The sequence below is a fragment of the Nomia melanderi genome, chromosome 3 (assembly GCF_051020985.1).
Source record: "Nomia melanderi isolate GNS246 chromosome 3, iyNomMela1, whole genome shotgun sequence".
Classification (NCBI taxonomy): domain Eukaryota; kingdom Metazoa; phylum Arthropoda; class Insecta; order Hymenoptera; family Halictidae; genus Nomia; species Nomia melanderi.
The window spans coordinates 20,987,951-21,002,704 of record NC_135001.1 but is presented as its reverse complement, the minus strand read 5'-3'; the positions used below and the strand labels follow the sequence as shown (position 1 = coordinate 21,002,704).

Sequence of the window (14,754 nt, the reverse complement as noted above, 5' to 3'; positions counted from 1 at the left end):
TTCGAGTGCAAAGGGTTAATTATCCTTCGAATTCACTGGCCGACTGGTGAACGAGAAAATCCGCGTGAAATTCGCGCGGAAATACTTCCTCCTTGACAAGCGTCTGAAAGATCCACCGCGGCGCGACCACGCCTGGAACCGTCCCGGACCAGTTCCTCGTGGAACAAATGGGAAGCAGGTCTTACCGCAGCGATTAATCGACCATCGAATCGGCTCGGTAGGTTCGTTCCGCTCCCCGGAGCAGAGGGAACAATCGGCTTTAATCGCGATCGAACCGCCGGATCCATCCCCCGATCCCGCTGCGTTCGCCGCACGCCGATTGGATCTAATTTCCAATCACGCCTACGTTCTTACGGGCTTTGTCGACGGCGCGAAACGGACCGGTAATGAAACTGCCGGCTAAGTGTCCGGAAAATTGCGCGGCCGCGTTCTTACGGCCGACCCATCCCCGTTCCAGGATGCTCCCGGTGTTTCTGTTCGAGCTGATACTCGTATTTATCGACGTTATTTTTATATACGGGCTGGTGAAAAAAAGGGTTCGCCGCCGGGGATCGATAGTACTAGCTGCACGGAGGTAGAAGGTCTTAACACTTAGGCGACCACCTAGAAAGATCTGTAATTACGACCTTCTCCATTATCTTCAATTATACTCGTTCAATTTAGTTGAAAACGTTTCGTAAAAACAAGAACCGTATTTAACACTAGGTTTAAGGGCATTTATTGTACACTTCAATGAAAAGATAAACAGGGTAAAAGGCAATACGTTGCTAAATGAAAAGTGGGATATCTCCCCATTCGGTTGGCTAAGTGTTAACAAATAAGCAATCGATGTATAATTTAGGTTCTGCCAAACGTTTCCTGTTCAAGGGATCTTCGTCCGCAAAGAGTTAAAATGCGTTTCAAGTAAAGTAAATGCGTTTTCAAGTAAAGTAAGTAACGTTAACGAGGGAAAATGCAAAAATTCGGAGTGCAAAGTGTTTACCCTGCAAAGGGTGTTAGCCGGAACGAATGATTTAAGTCATTTTGAAATTATTACCGGATATTCTATGTTTTTATTAGTCTACATGCGTGTCGGGTCGTCGCGAAAATGCGTGGTTGACGAAATTGCGGCCACTGCGAGACAAACGATGCGGTGCTTGCGCTAAGTGGAGGAGAAATGGATTTTAATTAGCGTCACGTGATAAACGGGGAACACATCGACTGCGTATTAATATCGGATCGGAGGTGGCACGCGTGTAGTTACCCTAATGGCGGCGCCATTAAGGCGGCGGGGGTCTCCGAAGATTAATTTTGTAGCGGTATGTTACAAAGTTAAAGGAGATTAGTAAATTCCATCCCGATTCTAGTTTGCTCGCTGGAATTATGAGATCAAAGATCGCGTGCAATGAATAATTGTGATAACACGATTAATATTATTATCGTGAATACATTAGTTAACCCTCTAACAATCATTTGTTACTTTTCTAATAATTGCAAGAAGACATCAGACATGGGTCATTCGACCCCTCTGGTAGTTTTAGTGTTAAAAACAATTGAAAATATATATCTTTGAGTATCTAAATTAGATCAGGCCGTCTAACCCAGAACTACCCTATTCGTTATCAGATGATTCAATCGCGAGTAAGATGGAGAATATCGGGAACGTTATCGTCAACAACGAATTTTTTGTGATTCACAAATAAATTAAGGAACAAAAGAATTTTATTTCAATATTTCACATAGCGATTCATTCTAGAATTATCCGTTTTTAACGTTGCTCCCGTGCTTTCTTCAAGGTGGAAAAGAGTCAAGGCGAGGTATACAGGCTGAAAGCGAGATTGGAGAACGCTCAGGGCGAACAGGAGAGTCTCCGGGACGAGTACGATCGCGCACAGGCGTCCGTAGCCCGATTGCATTCGGAACGAGACAAGGCGATGGCGGACCTCGAGAAGGTGCAAGAGGAACTGGAGCGTACTCAGGCCACCCTCGGCAAGTCGCAGCTTCAGCAGGACAAGCTGCAGAATCTGTTGGACAAGACGCAGAGCGAGATGGACAAGCTTCAGGAGAAACTCGACAAGTCGCAGACGGAGATCCGCAGAGTGAGTAGATCATCGAAGGAACATTGGTTACGACGAAGCATTCTGATTACGGTCGGAGCTGAAACTCGATTTGTCCCGGACAGATGCAAATGGAACGAGAGAAACAGAACTACGATTTCGAGAACCTGCAAAGCCAACTGGACAAGACCCTCGGACAGTCGACTAGGATACAGAAGGAACGAGAAACGATTCAACTGGAAGTGAACCGGCTGCAAGATAAATACGAGAAAGCTCAGGTGAGAACACAACATAATTTCACAGAAAATATAAAAGCTATTTTTTAGATATTTTATTTCCAATTCTACACTGTAGAATTTTCACGAATGAACGAAGATCGGTAGTGTGGTTATTAGATTGCATTATTATTGAATTGCTCATTGTTTTATGAGTTGTTTTATTTCAAGTTGAAAGTCGTTTGTCAAGTTCCTGTGATTTAACGCTTCGAATTGTGAATTTCTGGCAGATCTTAATGCAACGACTGCAGAAGGAGCGAGACGGCTTCCAGGAGGAAATACAGAAGCTACACGAGAGGATAGACATCCAGCAGAATCAGGCGGCGAAGTTGCAACGCGATAAGGAGAATCTGTTGTCGGAGCTCGAGCTGGTCAAAGAGAGATGGGAGAAGGTGCACAACTCTCACCAGAAGGTAACGGTAAGTATCTCGATCCGTTCCGTGGAGTTGGTTTATCGTTCTATCTCGTTGTGTTTCGCTTGTCCGGGCAGCTCGAGCGAGACGACGCCGTGACCGAGATCGAAATAATCAAGGAGAAGCTGGAGAAAGCACAGAACGCGATGAACAAGGCGCACGAGGACCGAGAGAACGCGAACAAGGAATTCGAGAAGATGCGCGAGAAGTATGACAGGTAAACGATCGCGATTCCTCTATGCCCCTTGTTTCGCCTCAATCGGCGATGTTCGAAGTTATCGATCTTACGTATACACACTATCTTTAGACAACGGATGTTTACGCGTTTGAAGCGTTTGCTTGTTCAAAAACCGGAGTGAAGTAAAGATTTTGAATAGGAAACTGTTTGACACTTCAAACTGGAAGATTTTCGACAGAAATATTTAATTTTTTGTGATTCACGAATGAATTAAGGAACAAAGGAATTTTATTTGGATATATCACATAGCGATGCATTCTGGAGTTATTTAACCCCTTGGTCTGTTTCTGTCTGAACTCTGATACGGCTACTTTGTCATTAATAATTTATTGGAAAAAGAGAAAAATTCTAAACATATGTTATGCCTATGTCTCCATTTAAGTATAATAGTTGATTACAGAGGAATTTACTTTGAATTCGAATGAACCAAGTAATATACATATTTGTTGAATCATGTTGAAAATTTTCATCGCGAGTCTCACTCGTTGTAGGACAAGGGGTTAATATTCAATGTTGAAGTTTATAAGATTTCTGTTTCGAATCGAGTGGTGACTAAGAGCCACCTCTTGAGTGCAAAGGATGCACCGTTCTGGATAGTTAAGCGACGAAAAGTATGAATTACCGTAAACATCCGCGCAGTCTAAACCGTAGAGGATCGAACGAATGGTCAATAAGCGAATGACGTCCGTAACAGATCCCAGAGCGAGGTGTACCGGCTACAGAACCGCATCGAGGTGATGGAGGCGGACAAGGACAGGCTCGAGCTGGAGGCGGACAAGCACCAGATGCTGGCCACGAAGAGTCGCGAGGAGGCGCGTAAAGCGCAAGACGAGATCGCGCACGTGCAGGAGCTGTACGACCGGGCGGCCCTGCAGCTGGACCGCACGAAGGAGCTCGAGGAGAAGTCGAAGGAGAACCTGGAGAGGTTGACGGTGGACCTGGAGATGGTGCGGGAGCGTTACGAGAAGTCTCAGATCGAGGTCCGCCGGTTGCAGAACGAGCGGGACAAGCTGGTCGCCGACAACGAGAGGATCAGCTTCGAGCTGGACCGCGCGCACTCTCAGCTGAACAAGGCGCAGGCGGCCACGGAGAAAACGCAGGAGGAGCTGACCCGGATGCAGGTCGAGATCGAGAAAATGTACGAGAAGCACGACCGTCAGCAGGCCGAGGTCAGGAAAGCGCAGGGGGAGACGGAACGGCTGCGCGTCGAGGCGGAGAGCGCGCGCGAGGAGTGCGAGAGGTACGCGGCCAGGTTCGGCAAGTACCAGGAAAGCCAAGAACGGCAGAAGGAGGAGCACGAATACGCGAAGCTGGAGGTGGAGCGGCTCCGCGACCGTCTGGAGAAGGCGCTGGCGGAGCTCGAGCGCGCGAGGAAGGCCGAGCAGGACGCCTCGAGGCTGCGCGCCGATCTGGAACGTGCGGAGGGGGTGCGAGGTAAATACCAGTACGAGCAGGAGAAGTGGCAGAGCGAGGGTAGTAGGCTACAGCAGGAGGTGGATAAGCTGCGGGAGCGTCTCGAGGGACGAGAGTCGGAGCTGAAGAGGACGCAGTCCAGCCACGCGGAGCTCGAGGCGAAGCTGCACGAGACGCAGCTTCAGCTCGAGCGGGCGCGCGACGAAGCGGCCAAGGCGAACGCAGCACAGGAACGGAATCGCGGCGAGATCGAGCGGGCGAAAATTGAGACCGAGAAGATACGCGACCGTCACGACAAGGTGAAGGCGAAAGCGGACGCCCTGGAGGCGGGCAACGAGAAGCTCCGCGTCGAGATTGCCCGCCTGGAGAGGCTGATGCAGACCGACGGTAAGACCAGATCGGAGAGCGCGAGCATCGAGGTAGAACGGCTCAGGGCCAGCCTCGAGAAGGCGATCGACGCGCGCGACAAGGTCGAGCTCGAGGCGGGCAGGCTGGCCAAGGAGCTCGAGAAGACGCACATGCAGACCGCCAAGTACCAGGAGGCGGCTGAGGCGAACAAGAAGGAGATGGAACGCGTGATCGCGGAGATACAGCTGCTCAGGGACGAACGGGAGACCCTCAGGCAGGAGCTGAGGCGCGTCCAACAGCAGCAGCAGCAGCAGCAACAGCAGCACCAGCAGCACCAGCAGATGGTCGGGATGGAGGAGATGGCGCGTCTACAGCACGAGCTCGAGATCGCGAAACGGGAGCGCGACAAGAACGCGGCGATCCTCGAGAACCGGGAGAAACACTGGGACAAGATCGAGAAGGCGAAGGAGAAGCTCGAGGCGGAGGCGAAGCAGCTGCAGGTCGAACGGGATCAGCTGGTGATACAGCTCGAGAAGTCGCAGGAGATGCTGGTCAACTTCCGGCAGGAGTTGAACGCGAACGAGGTCGAGCTCGAGCGTCAGCGGGAGGAGGTTCGTCGGCTTCAGCAGCTCCAGCAGCAGAGGGCCCACGCACAGACGCCGGACAGAGCCGCGAAGGAGGCTCTCGAGGCGCAGGTGCGGGAGGTTCACCGGTTGTCGCAGCAGGTGCAGAATCTTAACCAGGCGCAGGCCAAGGAACGGCAGAGAGCCGAGCAGGCCGAGGCACGGGTGCAGGAGCTGAACAAGCAGCTCGCCTCGAGGGACGCGTCGGTCGGCGGCAGCGAGGCGCAGCTCGAGCAATGGCGGAAGCTCTGCGAGACGGAGAAGCAGCGCGCGGACGCGGCCGAGCGGCAGGCTGCCGAGCTGCAAAAGCGGATCCAGACCACCGAGCGGCAGCTGCACGCCCAGCAGCAGCAGATCCAGCAGATGCAGACCACCATTCAGCAGCTACAGCAGCTACAGCAGCAGCAGCCGCAGCAGAACGGCCAGGAGGCCGCCAAGCTGCGGAAGGAGCTTGAACGAGCGCGAAAGGAGACCGCCGACCAGGCCGTCGAGCGCGAGCGGTTCCAGGCGCAGATCGAAATGCTGTGCCAGGAACTCGAGAAATCCCAGGTTAGCACGCACCCGCGCTCGCTCGCCTGCACTCTCGCGCTCGCACTCTCACCCACGACACTTCTTCTTCTTCTTCGTTCGCCTACACCAACCGCACGAACCGAAACTTCTGCACGAATCACGACTGCATTGTCGTTCGCCGAATCCGTCGTCGTCGCTTCTTTGCCCGTCGGCCGATCCCGTTTCGTCGACCGGCTGGCCGGCGCACACGTCGCGACGCCGCGGAGGCCTCTCAAGTGTCTCTCTATGTCTTCTCATTTCAACCGCAGCCTCTCTCTGCCTTCGTCGTCGACGAAGCAGAATCTCGCCTACAGCTCATAACACGCCGCAAACAAAAAAAAAAAAAAAAATATATATATATATGATAGAAGCCAAAAAAAAAAAAATAATAAATTATAAATATATATACATAGAAACCGAGAAAACGATAGAGATCTATATGTACAAACGTATAGAACTGATCGAGCGACAATCGTTGTGTGTATATATATATGCATATATATATACGTATATACAGTTCGACCGGAAATACGATGCACTCGCACATCATTCTCATCCTTGTGTTGCGTGTACATGTATTGATCACGGGGCGTCCGTCACACTTCACAGCGAAGCAGCATCGCCTTCACCATTATATCTCATCCCCCCGTGTTCAATGAATTCATCATACCCCCCACCGATCCCCCTCAAAACGCCATTTTGCGACTCACAGCTATATATTCCGCGCTCATTTACGCTCTCTATTTTACGTTCGTTCCTTTTGTTCGACTGTGTTACGCCTTTTATTCGACTGTCTTTTTAATCATGTTACGTTTGTCGTTGTTATCAGTGCCGTCGGCGACGACGGGGAGACGAGCGAGCCTAACGGGATCGTTTTGCGTTCGTTTGAGCTGGCCGATTGTATTACACGGGAGCCGTAGCGTCCCCCGTGTCGCGCGAATAATATTGTCTTTAAAACGTTTTATTCTTGTAAGCTGTTGTTCCGTTGTTTATCCTGGTCTGATTTCACGACCATGCACTGTAGCGGTCGCCTAACGACGAAAGAACGACTGTTCTCGTACGATTATTTGCATCTTGTACAGTTTTTATTTGCAAGTATACGCTGGCAGAGAAAACCGCTCGTACGTTGCTCGCTTTCGCTGTCGACGATCGGATTCAAGATCATCCTCTTGAAACCCGTTTCGAATAAATCCAATCGAAATAATTATTCTCGACGAAACTCTCGAACGGTTCACAGGGAAGACGAGCAGCGTACGAACACTGTTTCCTCCGGCTGCATACTTATGTATGTATTTGTACATATACAGTACGCCGTGACGATTACGGAAGAGCAATCGGCTCGTCGTCTGTGCGTGCGACTTTGTTTTCCGTTGCGCGGCTCGCGCCTCTCGATTCACCCGTCGAGAGGGTCGAGCCCTCTAGTTCGTCAAGTTCACGCTGAAAAACCCGCTGAACCTCGCGATCCCCAAAAGCAATGCGCGCGATGACTCCGTAGAATGACCGCGGCTTTTTTTGAGATTCCGCCTAGCTGTAGCTGATTCGCACGGCGAGCCTCGCACTGACGAGTTCCGGTTTCAATGCAGGTGGACTTGCACGAGGCGACCAAGAAACTCCAACTTGGAGGCGGGAAACCTGGAGCCGATACTACCCAAGAGAGACGACACCTAGAAGAACAGAAACGCCAAGTGGACGAGCAGAGAAGGCAGACGGAGGAGCGAGCGAAGTCCGTCGACCAGAAAGCTAGAACAATAGAGGAGAAGGAGAGGACGCTCCAAAGTCTCGACCAGGAGCTGAAGAAACGGAAAGCGAAGATGGACCAGCTGGAGCAGCAGTTACAGAAGGTGAGCGACTTTGCGTCTCAACGCATTGAGCGCCGGCGACTTGGGAGACATTTAACCCTTTGCGGACGAACGTCGACATTTCGATCGGATGAAATGTTCGTATTTGGAATACTAAGTTGCAAACGAATGATTTGATTACTTGAATAGCAAGTGATCAGTGTGTAGCTGCCTTCTTTGCTATTGTTTAAGCATTCGGTGTATAATTTAGTTAAACAGTACATTTTAATTGCATATTCGTTATATCCAGAAATCCGCATTATTGCGGGACCGGCGCTCAATGTGTTAAAAATGCACGAGTTAGTTACTTCTTTGAGAATCGTTTCTTTTTGATAAAACGAATAGATACAAATATCCAGTTTTCGTAAAATTATTGAAAGAGATCCATTGCTCCGAGGCTTCTAGAAATTGATGCCTCTTTGGGAACGTTTCTGTATAAAATGATTGAAATAACAGTAGCGAGATCAATGAAATTTCCAAAAATTTTTAGAAATACTTGCCTACTATCGAGGAATTGTTGAGTATAGAATGATTGAAATGACGGTAACGAAATCAATGAAAAATTTCCAAAAACTTTTAGAAATACCTGCCTACTATTGGGGAATTGTTGAGTATAGAATGCTTGAAATGATAACGACAAGATCAATGAAAAATTCCATGGTTTTAGATTACCAGACTACCGAACACTCTCAAAGTTTTCTGACCCGATTCCGCGAAGCTATTGTCACGGTTGTAGAGTCAGAGGTTCACGCGGAAGCGTGGAATCACGTTTAATTTCCCTCTGTTCCCGCAGAGCGGTGGGTCACCGGACAAGAGGTTGGCGGAAATGCAGAAGGCTCTCGAGGCAGCGGAGAAGGAGATGGAGAAAGCGAAAGAGGAGTCGACCAGGAGCTCCGCCGAGACCGAGAGGCTACTGCAGCTGATGCAGATGACTCAAGAGGAGCAAAATACGAAAGAGAGACAAATCAGAGAACTTCAAGAGTAAGTATCTAGCCCGACACGTGCTCCACGGAACAAAGGGTTCAGCTGTCTTGTCGTTTATTAAACACGTCGCCATCTTTGTCCGCAGTGCACTAAAAGCCGCACAAGTCAAGTTGAAACAAGCCGCAACTGCACAGCAACAAGAGGTCAGTACACCATCCGAGACTCTTCCATTTTCTACAGTTCTGAAATCGATTTCTTAACTCTTAATTAGAAATTCTTAACATTAGGACTACCGAATCGTTGGAATGACCTAGTCATAATTGTTCAGAAAAATTAGAGTACCTTCCTTGAGGTTTCGAGCAATTTCTATCGTCTGCACAAATGTACAAAGCTTTGTAATTTTTAGACAAACGCATCATCATATTTATAATAACTGTGGAATATAAATTTTGAAGTGGTTCAATTTGAGCTGTTCGGTGGTTCTAGCGTACAATTCAAATTCTAATTTTCGAACTCTCTTTGTTCATGAGTGACTAACCACATTGTCTTCTTGAATTTCCACGCTGCCCCTGGACACGACACGCACACGTGTAATTCGCATGCTTGAACGTTGTGTTGTGCTTTTTGTCTGTGTTTCTACCATTCCTCTTATTTCCGAATCCCCTAAATTCGCTGCGAACGACGTGCTGCGTCTCCGACGTTGACACCGACGATGCGGCAAAGAAGCAGGCGGGTCCCGCCGGATTCCTAAAAAGCTTCTTCTAAGGTCGATTTTCGTTGGGGACGCCTTCTCCGTTCTTTTTAGTACAATTTGCATATTAAGCGGAAACTTTACAAGTACACGAACCGTTATTATTACGAAACTAATTAAGACGAGAGGATCGTACTGACTCGCCTGATGGACAACACACGTCAAGATATATAATTATTTTACGTAACGCCTGCGACCATTGTTAACGTATTTAATAATTCTAGCGGGAAGATAATGACGATAATAACAATAATTATTGATATATATATAAATATAAATATATATATATAAATAAATATAGATATATATAAATATAAATATAAATATAAATATAAATACAAATACAAATATAAATATAAATATAAATATAAATATAAATACAAATATAAATATAAATATACATATAAATATAAATATAAATATAAATACAAATACAAATACAAATACAAATACAAATACAAATATAAATATAAATATAAATACAGATATAAATATAAATATAAATACAGATATAAATATAAATATAAATATAAATATAAATATAAATATAAGTATAAGTATAAATATAGATATAAATATAAATATAAATATAAATATAGATATAAATATAAATATAAATATAAATGTAAATGTAAAAATGAGAGAGGACAACGGCAACAATAATATTAATTATTTACCGATTGCGATAATATACATATATATATATAAATATATACGTATACATACATATAAATATATTAATATATATATGTATATACATGTATAAATACTTACGGAGAAAGAAGACAGACGCATGTAATCTACATGTATATATACACGTACGCTGCAGAGATATACGTATGTAGATATATAAATATAAATGTATACAGAGAAATTTCACGATATAATGTAACGAAGAAGCCAGGGAGAGAGAGAGAGAGAGCGAGAGAGAGAGTGTGAGAGCGAGAGAGAGACACGATAGACAGAGGAGGAAACGACATGAAGGAAAATGCTGTAACGCCAAGGAGATTATCGGTAGTGGTTTTTCGAACATACCGTACGCCATACGCAATGGATACGTCGAACGTGAGGATATCATTAAAAGAGTAGCACGAAGATAGCTATGAGAATGACCGGAAGCATAAACGGAAGAACAGAAGAACAAAGGAGAGAAAACAGAGAGAAAGATCTTCCGGTTCGTGGCACGTTCGCGGCCATACTCATTCGGAGGCGCACCATTACGTCGTTCAGCACGAAATCTGATCCCCGCAAGTTTCCCCACTTTTCGCCCGTCCCTCCCCCCACAACGAAAATCCGTTTCTTTCGTTCATTTCCGTTCACGTTTTGTTCGTTACGTTTCCACTCTACCGTTGCCTACGCGCACGCACCACGACCACGTCACGACCATGTCCACGCGCACCGACGCACGCACGCACAGGACCTGGAGAACACGAGATACACCGGAGACCACCGGAAAAGGGAGCTGGACGCCAGAGACAGGCAGATAACGGAGCTGGAGCTGAAGGCATCCTCCTTGGAGAAGCTGCTGAAGGAGCACACGTGCGCCAAGAAGATCAAGGACGCGAGAAACGGAAGCTTGGAAGAGCAGGAGGGCTGGAAGAAGGAGCTCGAGTCGAAGAACCGAAGGATAGCCGAGCTGGAGAACGAGTTGATAGCGTGCAAGCCCGTCAAGGACAGCAACAACGGCGACACGCAGAGTCTGAAGCTGATGGACGAGCTGAAGGAGGAGAAGGAGTCCTGGAAGAGGGAGCTGGAGACGAAGAGCAAAAGGATAGCGCAAATGGAGGACGAGATAGAGTCCCTGAAGAGCCTGGCGAGGGAGGAGGGTCAGTCGTCCAAGTCGAAGCGGTCGAAGGAGAACGAGTGCAGAGCGAAAGAGGGCGGCGAGTCCTGGAAACAGGAGATGGAGGCGAAGAATCGGAGGATCGTCGAGCTGGAGCAGGAAATGGAGTCGCTCGAGAACTTCCTCAGGGAGCACGCGGACACCGAGAGCGTTCGAGACTTGGAGATGATCGTCGAGAGGAAGGCGAGGAGGATCGAGGAGCTGGAGGACACGGTGGCCGAGTTCGAGGACTTTCTCAAGCAGAACCCGGACGTGAAGGAGCTGCACGAACTTCGCTGCCAGGTCGCCGCCGGGAACAGGCGGGTCCAGGAGCTGGAGAGGTGGATTCAGAAGAACGGCGAGGACAGGAAGTCGAGGATCGATCAGGAGCGGATCGTCGAGCTGGAGGAGATGGTCACGCAGTTGGAGGAGTACGTCAGGAAGCACAACGTGGACGGATTGAAGATGAAGCTGCAGGACCGCGAGTGCAGGATCGAGCAGCTGCAGAGTAGAGTTGGGTGTTTGGAGAAGGAACTGTTGAAGGTTGAGGAGAGTCACCGAGGTAAGGACGATGAGATGAGGATGGATCGAAAATGCTCATTTTCCACTGTAACCGACCGAAATGAAACGAACATTAAGTTAATTAGAATCCAAGAATACCGGTGCGTAGGGGAAAAGTTTCACTTTCGAATGACCTGTGATATCTAGAATTCCTGAAAGCATTTTAGAGTACTCTCGTAGTGTTCGGAGCGTTTAACGGAATAAATTTGTAGGAAAAGAAGCTCAGAAGGATCACCGAAACTTCGAAGATAGGGGGACGACGATGATACCGGACGACGCGCCGTGCAGTCGCTTGATCATGGACGGCAACGGCGAGCTGCGCGAGCGGGAGCAGAAGATGAAGAAGATGGAGCACGCGATCTCGGAGAAGGACAACAAGATCCAGGCGTACGAGCAGCAGATCGTCGAGAGCAAGGACGAGATCTCGAAGCTGAGGAAGGAGGTGGCCAGTCTGAAGAAAGAGCTCAGCGAGTACGACGACATCGGGGTCCTGAAGGAGGAAATTCGCGTGAGGGACGAGAGGATTCAGCAGCTCGAGGACGAGGTGGACTCTTTGGAGAGGGCGTTCAACGAGAGGATCGACCTCGAACAGATCGAGGAGCTCGTGAACATTATCAAGGAGAAGGAGAACAAGGAAAGACAGATGTCGAAAGAGTTGGCGGAGAAGAGGAGCAAGATCGAGGAGCTCAGCGAAGCCCTCCGCGAGAGTGTCGTCATTACCAGTGACAGTGAGAGGAAGTCGAGGAATGAGGAGAAGATGAGGAAGGAAGCCCTGCAAAGAGTAAGAGGACAATACAAATTGAGTCAAATAGGTTGCACTGGGTTAAATCTCCTAACATTGCGCGTCGAGTCACGTTTATAACAAGCCTTCACGATGTTTCTTGCAGGTAGCTAAGTTAGAGCAAAGGATAACGTCGATGCAGTCTGCCTCGGCGCTAAAGTGCATCACTTGCCAGCCATTGCTCTCCAAACTGCACAAGTACGAAACGAGGCTCGAGAAACTCACCGAGGAAAGAACCGTACAGCTGGAGGATCTGCGGCAAATGAAGTGAGTAGCTTGGGAGACTCCGTTACTGGAGGATCAATGTGCAACATTTGTATGTTGAATTCCAGGCGAGAAGCTCTGAAGGCTGCCGTGTCCGAGAAGGACGCGCACCTCGCTCTGCTGGAGCTGTCCGGAATCAAGAACGCAGCCCAGTCCGAACACGCTGAGCAGCTGAAAGCAGATAGGAAAAGGCTGCTGGACACACTGAAAAAAGAGGTGCTTTGCGACTTATTTTGTAATAACAGTTGTAACTACACTGTGGAGTTTTATGCATTCACGAGAAATCTGAAAGTGCAGAATTGCACAGAATGCATGCGAGATGGAAAAATATATAAAATACTCAAGATGCAGTATATAGTATTTCTTAGGAAAAACATTCTGTTTTTTTAATTATATTGAAAGTTTGAATTGAAGATCGTCAGTGTAGTTATAATGGTTATTTCACTTAATCGGCTAAGTAATGCTAGTTTATAACGATTGAAACGCCAACGTTTCAGGACGAGAAAAGCATCATCGAGTTGTCGGTGGAATGTAGCTCAACCGGCTCAGAAGGAACGCCGCAGCTTCTCACGAAAGTTTTGGAGACATCCGACGACGAGGAAGAGAGGACATCGAACGATTGTCGCAGCGATTCGGGTTCCCCGAGGCCAGCAACAACGAACGGCAACAGCTGCGATCACTCGTGAGTACATCAAATACTCTACATGTTTTCACATAAAGAAAATTCTAAGTAGTGTGATCGTTTCATTCTCCCATCTCAAAGCGAGTAATAAAAAGAAATAAACAATTAACCCTTAGCACTCCAGGTTGTTTCGTAATCTATGAGCAACTGCAACTAATTTTTATAATATTGCTAACGAAAATGAGAAATGCAACATTTCTTCGATTTTTTATTTTCCTTAGTACAAAATTCGGATCTGTGGAGAATCTAATAATTCTAGGGTAGTTTCTTTAAGATTCATTAAAATATTGGAGCCTACAGAGTTCAAAGGGTTAAAAAGGAAACAAATGAATAAACTCTATTCTATTTTACGAACCGATAAGTTAGCACTTCTAAGCAATTAGACTAACGCGTCACGTTGTGATTTCTCAGGAGAAAGAAGACATCGAAAGGATCGGAGTCGCAAGGCAGGCGAGATCAGGCAAAGCTCGATCAGCAGGATAGCAGATAAGTACTCGAGGCCAGCTACGGTCAATTACGGTGTAGAAAACAAAAAAAAAGGCAAAACTATCGGTCTTTCTTCGTTTCTTCGATGTTGTCATGTGCACACCACAAACACACACACACGCAACCGTAGAGGCAGTCTAGAGCATTTCTAGAGTCTTAGCAAAACCAAAAAAACAAAACAAAAAAAACCAAAAAAAAACGAAATCAACAGCGAACAGAGAGAGAGAGATACCTGATCGACACCAACAGCGACAGTACCGACAGACAGCATAAATCTACGTGTCCGTTCACCAATAATCACTCGCAATCACCAAAAAAAAAAATCGCATCGTTCGCGGTCATCATTCGTTTCTCATCGTCACCCGTCATTCCGATCACACTACCATCATCCGAGCACGTCGCCCTTGCGATATTCCAAGAGATCAACGAAGGAGGATCGATCCGCGAGGCAGTGGCAGCCTCGTTTCAAACTTTGAAACAAACTCAAACGCAAACGGGGCTGGCCATTCGACTACGACTTCCCAGAAGAGACATCACCGGTCGATCGGCAGAGTCCTCTTCGGAGGCGGTGGGATACGTTCTCTGACCTTCAGAGAGCGCCGTCACGGCGACGGAACGTGTGGACAGAGGTGTCCGTGCAACGCGTTCACGGTTTCCGTTCTTCGGACGAGACGCGATCCCGCGAGAGCGTCGCGAAACTCGACGGTCATTCCGACAGCGTGGTCGCCGTTCGATGACCGGGAGAAACGG

The 14,754-nt window shown here is 47.7% G+C and overlaps 1 protein-coding gene across 12 annotated transcripts in view; it reads left to right on the top strand.

Annotated features, from left to right (window-relative positions):
• The window catches only part of brp (ELKS/RAB6-interacting/CAST family member bruchpilot), a 116,410-nt gene extending 102,346 nt beyond the window's left edge, over positions 1-14,064 (top strand). For 11 of the 12 annotated variants that reach the window (XM_076366159.1, XM_076366158.1, XM_076366156.1 and 8 more), the window contains 14 exons: positions 1,776-2,078; positions 2,162-2,314; positions 2,542-2,730; positions 2,802-2,941; positions 3,657-5,895; positions 7,479-7,736; positions 8,527-8,714; positions 8,803-8,860; positions 10,826-11,792; positions 12,004-12,572; positions 12,679-12,839; positions 12,905-13,052; positions 13,334-13,518; positions 13,930-14,064. In XM_076366159.1, coding sequence (XP_076222274.1) covers positions 1,776-2,078; positions 2,162-2,314; positions 2,542-2,730; positions 2,802-2,941; positions 3,657-5,895; positions 7,479-7,736; positions 8,527-8,714; positions 8,803-8,860; positions 10,826-11,792; positions 12,004-12,572; positions 12,679-12,839; positions 12,905-13,052; positions 13,334-13,518; positions 13,930-14,008 — 5,637 coding nt within the window. In that variant the 3' untranslated portion in view covers positions 14,009-14,064. Of the gene's footprint in view, positions 1-1,775; positions 2,079-2,161; positions 2,315-2,541; positions 2,731-2,801; positions 2,942-3,656; positions 5,896-7,478; positions 7,737-8,526; positions 8,715-8,802; positions 8,861-9,386; positions 10,674-10,825; positions 11,793-12,003; positions 12,573-12,678; positions 12,840-12,904; positions 13,053-13,333; positions 13,519-13,929 lie in introns of those variants that run through there. The other variant, XM_076366163.1, reaches the window with a different exon arrangement.
• Positions 14,065-14,754: the final 690 nt, after the last annotated feature.